Raw genomic sequence first — 9,289 nt, 5'->3', positions numbered from 1 at the left:
CTCTGTCTCACTCTCTCTCTCTGTGTCTCTCTCTCTCTCTATCTCTCTCTCTCTCTCTCTGTGTCTCTCTCTCTGCGTCTCTCTCTCTCTCTGCGTCTCTCTCTCTCTATCTCTCTCTCTCGCTATCTGTGTCTCTCTCTCTCTGCGTCTCTGTCTCACTCTCTCTCTCTGTGTCTCTCTCTCTGTCTCTCTCTGTCTCTCTCTCTCTCTCTGTCTCTTCTCAGAAACCGATGGTCTAATGATCCCCTGACAGAAGACTTCACTGATTCCTCTATTTCACCTCTGTCCTGAGTCATACTAGAGTGAGATAAAGGCACAGCAGAAGAGAAAGAACGGATGCTGTCAAGGTTACAGCTGTTAGATCACACCAAGCAGACAGGATTAAAACACTACATGAGTCAACATGCAACGCAACGTACGGTAGAGCACCTCTCTCTCTCTCTCTCTCTGTGTGTGTGTGTGTGTGTGTGTGTGTGTGTGTGTGTGTGTGTGACTACAAGGAGGGAGGGAGAGCTTTGATTGCAAAATACCTTCCCTTATGTTTAAGAGCCCTGGAGAAACCACAGGCATCTACCTAAACCAGTCCAACAACTAACCAGGAAGCCAACCAGAGGAATCAGTTCAGCATTAACCATGCAGTCCAACAACTAACCAGGAAGCCAACCAGAGGAATCAGTTCAGCATTAACCATGCAGTCCAACAACTAACCAGGAAGCCAACCAGAGGAATCAGTTCAGCATTAACCATGCAGTCCAACAACTAACCAGGAAGACAACCAGAGGAATCAGTTCAGCATTAACCATGCAGTCCAACAACTAACCAGGAAGCCAACCAGAGGAATCAGTTCAGCATTAACCATGCAGTCCAACAATTAAACATTCTGAAAAGCTCAGAAACACATTCTGAAAAGCCCAGAAACACATTCTGAAAAGCCCAGAAACACATTCTGAAAAGCCCAGAAACACATTCTGAAAAGCCCAGCGCAGAGAGAAGAAGCAGACGCTTGTAGCAGTGTGTAACCTACCAGTGACGTTAACCTCGACCAGACCTGTACGAGTCCCGATCCCATTGGTGGCATCACACACGTATGTTCCAGCTAGCTCGTAGGTCACCGCCCCCTTGAAGATTAGAGAGTTGTTACGAATCTCCACGGTGCTGGGAAGAGATCCATTCAACCTGGGGGGAGAGTGGAGAGAGAGAGGAAAGACAGAGACAGAGACAGAGAGAAGATAAAGGGGGGAGAGAGATAAAAGAGAAATGGGGAGAGATAAGAGAGATAGAGAGGAGAAACAGATACACAGAGACAGAGACAGAGAGAGAGGGAGAGAGAGACAGAGACAAAGAGAGTATAGAGAGCGAGACAGATACACAGAGAGGGAGAGAGAGACAGAGACAAAGAGAGTATAGAGAGAGAGACAGATACACAGAGAGAGGGAGAGAGTGACAGAGACAAAGAGAGTATAGAGAGAGACAGAGACAAAGAGAGTATAGAGAGAGAGGTAGAGAGAGAGACAGAGACAAAGAGAGTATAGAGAGAGAGGTAGAGAGAGAGGAGCGAGAGAGTAGAGATATAGATAAGAGAGAGAGAGAGAGAGAGAGACAGAGACAGAGTAGAGATATAGAGAAGAGAGAGAGAGAGACAGAGAGACACCGAGGAGAGATATAGAGAAGAGAGAGAGAGAGACAGAGAGACAGAGAGGAGAGATATAGAGAAGGGAGAGATAATAGAGACAGAGAGAACATAAATAAAGAGAGAGAGACAGAGAGTAGAGACAGAGAGGAGAGATATAGAGAAGAGAGAGAGAAACAGAGCGACAGAGAGGAGAGATATAGAGGAAAGAGAGAGACAGAGAGGAGAGATAGAGAAGAGAGAGAGAGTAGAGAGATAGAGAGAAAGAGGAGAGAGAGAGGAGAGAGAGAGGCAGAGACAGAGAGAGAGGAGAGATATAGAGAAGAGAGAGAGCGAGACAGAGACAGAGACAGAGAGAAAGAGAGAGAGGAGAGACATATAGAGAGATATGTTATATTAAACCCATTATAAAAGGGATGAGATACCCCCCCCACCACAATAACAACCACACCCTCCTCTTTAACTACGTGCAGAACAGCAATTCAAATATCTTGGAAACCACCCACTGACTGCAAAACAACACTTAATGGACACATTTCTTTCTTCATCCATCAAGTTCAAACACAGCTATGAGAAGAGAGAGAGGTCCCAGTACAGAACAGGTCTGAGCAGGTATAGAACACACCTGACTCCTGAGGAAACACTGTATATAGTTATCTGGTAAGGAGAGGACTAGGATCCGATTGGACTGGTTGAGAAAGAGGGGGTAAGGAGAGGACTAGGATCCTATTGGACTGGTTGAGAAAGAGGGGGTAATGAGAGGAAGAGGATCCTATTGGACTGGTTGAGAAAGAGGGGGTAAGGAGAGGACTAGGATCCGATTGGACTGGTTGAGAAAGAGGGGGTAAGGAGAGGACTAGGATCCTATTGGACTGGTTGAGAAAGAGGGGGTAAGGAGAGGACTAGGATCCTATTGGACTGGTTGAGAAAGAGGGGGTAAGGAGATGACTAGGATCCGATTGGACTGGTTGAGAAAGAGGGGGTAAGGAGAGGACTAGGATCCTATTGGACTGGTTGAGAAAGAGGGGGTAAGGAGAGGACTAGGATCCTATTGGACTGGTTGAGAAAGAAGGGGTAAGGAGAGGACTAGGACCCTATTGGACTGGTTGAGAAAGAGGGGGTAAGGAGAGGACTAGGATCCGATTGGACTGGTTGAGAAAGAGGGGGTAAGGAGAGGACTAGGATCCTATTGGACTGGTTGAGAAAGAGGGGGTAAGGAGAGGACTAGGATCCTATTGGACTGGTTGAGAAAGAGGGGGTAAGGAGAGGACTAGGATCCGATTGGACTGGTTGAGAAAGAGGGGGTAAGGAGAGGACTAGGATCCTATTGGACTGGTTGAGAAAGAGGGGGTAAGGAGAGGACTAAGACCCTATTGGACTGGTTGAGAAAGAGGGGGTAATGAGAGGACTAGGATCATATTGGACTGGTTGAGAAAGAGGGGGTAAGGAGAGGACTAGGATCCTATTGGACTGGTTGAGAAAGAGAGGGTAATGAGAGGAAGAGGATCCTATTGGACTGGTTGTGACACTTCCCCAGCACTCTCCTCCTCCTCCCCTTCTCTTCCTCCCCTTTCTAGTAATAACACCCTGTTCTGTTATTCATCTCAGGAAGGGCTAGTTTACACAGACAAACTGAACCACTGTGCAGTGCCAGAGCACTAAAACAATGCAATGCTGCATTTGACAAAATCATGTCACGCTGTAGTACAGGCCACACATCCACAGGTACAGCATGCGTGCGGACGTGCGTGTCTGATGTTGAGGCTCTCTCAATGTTACTGGGACTGACTAACCTACTGGCTGGCTGGCTGACTATCTGGCTGTCTAGCTGACTGTCAGGCAGAACTAACTGGCTGGCTGGCTCGCTGTCTATCTGGCTGACTGGCTGGCTGACTGGCTCACTCTCTGACTGCCTGGCTGACTAGATGTCTTACTGTCTGGCTGACTGTCTAACAGGCTGACTAGCTGGCTGGATGAATGGCTGGATGACTGGTTGGCTGTCTAACTGGTTAACTGTCTGGCTGAGGTCATCTTTTCCTAATTAATGTTGGACTACAGAACGATATAGTGTTATTTACATTTTTCGAGTGAATTTTCTACATCACTTCATTCTGCTCTATAATGTTTATATCACAAATGGAAGCTAGGTTTGGCTCTTAGCCAATACATTATAGTTCATTTGTATTTCATTGACAGCCTTGCAGCATTCCTATTCAGCATTCATACACAGACTTTGAAATATCCACATATTATGTATGATATGATGTTATTAATATATAATGTTTTCATATCATGTTATTACGATACCATGTAATTAATATATGATGATATTATGATATGGTGTTATTAATATATGATGATATTATGATACCATGTTATTAATATATGATGATATTATGATACCATGTTATTAATATATGATGATATTATGATATGATGTTATTAATATATTATGTAATATATGATGTTATTATTATACCATGTTATTAATATATTATGTTTTATATGATGATATTATGATACCAAGTTATTAATATATGATGATATTATGATACCATGTTATTAATATATGATGATATTATGATATGATGTTATTAATATATTATGTAATATATGATGTTATTATTATACCATGTTATTAATATATTATGTTTTATATGATGATATTATGATACCAAGTTATTAATATATGATGATATTATGATACCATGTATCACAATATAACAATATATGATATAACAATATATGATGTTATTATGATACCATGTTATTAATATATGATGTTTTATATGATGTTATTATGATACCATGTTATTAATATATTATGTTTTATATGATGTTTTTATGATACCATGTTATTAATATATTATGTTTTATATGATGTTGTCTTCAACCAGGATCTCACTGATCACTGCCTCATTGCATGCGTCCGTTATGGGTCCGCGGTCAAACGACCACCCCTCATCACTGTCAAACGCTCCTTAAAACACTTCAGCGAGCAGGCCTTTCTAATCGACCTGGCCGGGGTATCCTGGAATGACATTGACCTCATCCCGTCAGTAGAGGATGCCTGGTCATTCTTCAAAAGTGCCTTCATCACCATCTTAAATAAGCATGCCCCTTTAAAAAAATGTAGAACCAGTAATAGATATAGCCCTTGGTTCACTCCAGACCTGTCTGCCCTTGACCAGCACAAAAACATCCTGTGGCGTACTGCACTAGCTTCGAATAGCCCCCGTGATATGCAACTTTTCAGGGAAGTCAGGAACCAATACACACAGTCAGTTAGGAAAGCAAAGGCTAGCTTTTTCAAACAGAAATTTGCATCCTGCAGCACTAATTCCCAAACGTTCTGGGACACTGTAAAGTCCACTGAGAATAATAGCATCTCCTTCTGGGACACTGTAAAGTCCATGCACAATAAGAGCACCTCTTCCCAGCTGCCCACTGCACTGAGGATAGCAAACACTGTCACCACCGATACATCCACGATAATCTAGAATTTCAATGAGAATTACTCTACGGCTGGCCACACTTTCCACCTGGCTACCCCAGCCCCAGCCAACAGCTCTGCACCCCCCGCAGCAACTTGCCCAAGCCCCCCAGCTTCTCCTTCACCCAAATCCTTACAGCTGATGTCCTGAAAGAGCTGCAAAATCTGGATCCCTACTAAATCAGCTGGACTACACAATCTGGACACTCTCTTCCTACAATTATCCGTCGCCATTGTCGCAACCCCTATTACTCGTCTGTTCAACCTCTCTTTGGTATCGTCTGAGATTCCTAACGATTGGAAAGCGGACGTGGCCAACCCCCTCTTCAAAGTGGGAGACACTCTAGACCCAAACTGTTACAGACCTATATCTATCCTACCCTGCCTTTCCAAAGTCTTTGAAAGCCAAGTGAACAAACAGATCACCGAACATTTCAAATCCCAACATAATTTCTCCTCTATGCAATCCGGTTTCCGAGCTGGTCACGGGTGCATCTCAGCCACTAAACACATGCTCTTCAACCGAATGCTGCCCGCACCCGCCTATCAGCCTAGCATCACTACTCTGGACAGTTCTGACTTAGAATATGTGGACATCTATAAATACCTAGGTGTCTGGTTAGACTGTAAACTCTCCTTCCAGACTCACATTAAGCGTCTCCAATCCAAAATTAAATCTAGAATTGGCTTCCTATTTCGCAACAAAGCATCCTTCACTCATGCTGCCAAACATACCCTTGTAAAGCTGACTATCCTGCCGATCCTTGACTTCAGCGATGTCATTTACAAAATAGCCTCCAACAATCAACTCAACAAATTGGATGCAGTCTATCACAGTGGCATCCATTTTGTCACCAAAGGCAGCTCACTGGTCACCATTGCAACACCCACCCAGTAGCACGTGCTCCAGTAGGTATATTGTACTGGTTATCCCCAAAGCTAACAACTTAGCCTACCTGGTTAAATCAAGGTTAAATTAATAACATATGATGTTATTAATATATAACGTTATTATAATACAATGTTTTTAATATATGTAATTATATCATGCTATAATGATACCATGTTATTTCTAAATATGATGTTATTATATCATGTTACTATCAAATTATGTTATTAATATATTAGGATATGTTAATATATTATAGTATTATTATATTACACGATTATGTTATTATGATATTATGGTATTAATAAATTATGTTATGCTATTATGTTATTTATATATTAGGATATGTTAATATATTATAGTATTATTATATTACACTATTATGTTATTATGATATTATGGTATTAATAAATTATGTTATGCTATTATGTTATTTATACATGGCATTACAATATTAAACTATTAATAACAATGGTGTTATTCTAATATATTATGATATTATGTAATCAATATATTATGATGTATTGTATTAATATATATATATATATATATATATATATATATATATATATATATTGTTATTAAAACATTGTTATTATGATATGGTATTCATATTTTATGTAATTAGGATATTATGTTATTAATATATTATGATATTATATTATCACTATATTGGTATTAATATATACTGGTACTAGTATATTAATATATTATGATATGTTATTAACATATGTATTTATATTTATATAGTAGGTTGTTATGATACTATGTTATTAATATATATAGTTTGTTGTTATATGTTATGATATTATATTTTGTATATATTATGTTATTTACATATATACATATTATGATATGGTATTAACACATGTTATTATGTTATTATGTTATTAACCTATGTTATAAATATATTATGTTATTAATATACAACATTATGATATTATGGTATTACGTTATGATAATGACAATATCTTATGCGATTATGTTAACCTGTTGGATCTCTGGGGGCGCTATTTCATTTTTGGATAAAAAACGTTCCCGTTTTAAGCGCGATATTTTGTCACGAAAAGATGCTCGACTATGCATATTCTTGACCGTTTTGGAAAGAAAACACTCTGAAGTTTCAGAATCTGCAAAGATTTTGTCTGTAAGTGCCCCAGAACTCATTCTACAGGCGAAACCAAGATGATGCATCACCCAGGAATTAGCAGAATTTCTGAAGCTCTGTTTTCCATTGTCTCCTTATATGGCTGTGATTGCGCAAGGAATGAGCCTACACTTTCTGTCGTTCGCCCAAGGTCTTAGCAGCATTGTGACGTATTTGTAGGCATATCATTGGAAGATTGACCATAAGAGACTACATTTTCCAAGTGTCCGCCTGGTGTCCTGCGTCGAATTCGGTGCGCAATTGCCAGCTGCTTCCACTTTACCATTTGATTCAGGGGAGAAAGCATGTGTCCAAGAACGATGTATCAATGAAGAGATATGTGAAAAACACCTTGATGATTGATTCTAAACAGCGTTTGCCATGTTTTCAGTCGATATTATGGAGTTAATTTGGAAAAAAGTTCGCGTTTTGAGGACTGAATTTTCGGTTTTTTTTTGGTAGCCAAATGTGATGTATAAAACGGAGCTATTTCTAATACACAAAGAATCTTTTTGGAAAAACTGAGCATCTGCTATCCAACTGAGAGTATCCTCATTGAAAACATCAGAAGTTCTTCAAAGGTAAATGATTTTATTTGAAGGCTTTTATGTTTTTGTTGAAATGTTGCGTGCTGGATGCTAACGCTAATGCTAACGCTAAATCCTTTGTTTGCTAGCTACTGTTACACAAATTATTGTTTTCCTATGGTTGAGAAGCATATTTTGAAAATCTGAGATGACAGTTTTGTTTACAAAAGGCTAAGCTTGCGAGATGGCATATTTATTTCATTTCATTTGCGATTTTCATGAATAGTTAACGTTGCGTTATGGTAATGAGCTTGAGTCTGTATTCCTGATACCGGATCCGGTATGGGGAGTTCCAAGAGGTTAATGTTTGTTATTAATATATGTTATTAATATATTATGTTAATGATCATGTGTTATTATGATAATATGTTATTATGATAATATGTTAATATGTTATTATGATATTATGTTATTGGAATATTATGTCAATATCATATGTTAAAAAATAAGCAGCGGAATTGAATGTCTGAACAATGCTGACACATAACATTATGTCATTTCGTTGATATGCTATTATGGTATTATTAAATAATGTGTTTATGAAATGATGTTATTATATTATGTTATTATGTCATTTTATTATGGCAGGGTAGCCTAGTGGTTAGAGTGTAGAGGAGGCAGGGTAGCCTAGTGGTTAGAGTGTAGAGGAGGCAGGTAGCCTAGTGGTTAGAGTGTAGAGGAGGCAGGGTAGCCTAGTGGTTAGAGTGTAGAGGAGGCAGGTAGCCTAGTGGTTAGAGTGTAGAGGAGGCAGGGTAGCCTAGTGGTTAGAGTGTAGAGGCGGCAGGGTAGCCTAGTGGTTAGAGTGTAGAGGCGGCAGGTAGCCTAGTGGTTAGAGTGTAGAGGAGGCAGGTAGCCTAGTGGTTAGAGTGTAGAGGAGGCAGGTAGCCTAGTGGTTAGAGTGTAGAGGAGGCAGGGTAGCCTAGTGGTTAGAGTGTAGAGGAGGCAGGTAGCCTAGTGGTTAGAGTGTAGAGGAGGCAGGGTAGCCTAGTGGTTAGAGTGTAGAGGAGGCAGGTAGCCTAGTGGTTAGAGTGTAGAGGAGGCAGGGTAGCCTAGTGGTTAGAGTGTAGAGGAGGCAGGGTAGCCTAGTGGTTAGAGTGTAGAGGAGGCAGGGTAGCCTAGTGGTTAGAGTGTAGAGGAGGCAGGGTAGCCTAGTGGTTAGAGTGTAGAGGCGGCAGGGTAGCCTAGTGGTTAGAGTGTAGAGGAGGCAGGTAGCCTAGTGGTTAGAGTGTAGAGGAGGCAGGTAGCCTAGTGGTTAGAGTGTAGAGGAGGCAGGTAGCCTAGTGGTTAGAGTGTAGAGGAGGCAGGTAGCCTAGTGGTTAGAGTGTAGAGGAGGCAGGTAGCCTAGTGGTTAGAGTGTAGAGGCGGCAGGGTAGCCTAGTGGTTAGAGTGTAGAGGAGGCAGGTAGCCTAGTGGTTAGAGTGTAGAGGCGGCAGGGTAGCCTAGTGGTTAGAGTGTAGAGGCGGCAGGGTAGCCTAGTGGTTAGAGTGTAGAGGCGGCAGGGTAGCCTAGTGGTTAGAGTGTAGAGGCGGCAGGGTAGCCTAGT

The 9,289-nt window shown here is 40.9% G+C and overlaps 1 protein-coding gene across 1 annotated transcript in view; it reads right to left on the bottom strand.

Annotated features, from left to right (window-relative positions):
* Window positions 1-818: 818 nt before the first annotated feature.
* Window positions 819-9,289, bottom strand: part of LOC139401779 (nectin 1b-like) — a 61,841-nt gene continuing 53,370 nt past the window's right edge. The window contains exon 5 of the mRNA XM_071145747.1: window positions 819-1,176. Coding sequence (XP_071001848.1) covers window positions 852-1,176 — 325 coding nt within the window. The 3' untranslated portion in view covers window positions 819-851. The remainder of the gene's footprint in view (window positions 1,177-9,289) is intronic.

The sequence above is a fragment of the Oncorhynchus clarkii genome, unplaced genomic scaffold (genome assembly GCF_045791955.1).
Source record: "Oncorhynchus clarkii lewisi isolate Uvic-CL-2024 unplaced genomic scaffold, UVic_Ocla_1.0 unplaced_contig_8367_pilon_pilon, whole genome shotgun sequence".
NCBI classification, from domain to species: Eukaryota; Metazoa; Chordata; class Actinopteri; order Salmoniformes; family Salmonidae; genus Oncorhynchus; species Oncorhynchus clarkii.
This window is presented reverse-complemented; position numbering and strand designations above follow the sequence as displayed.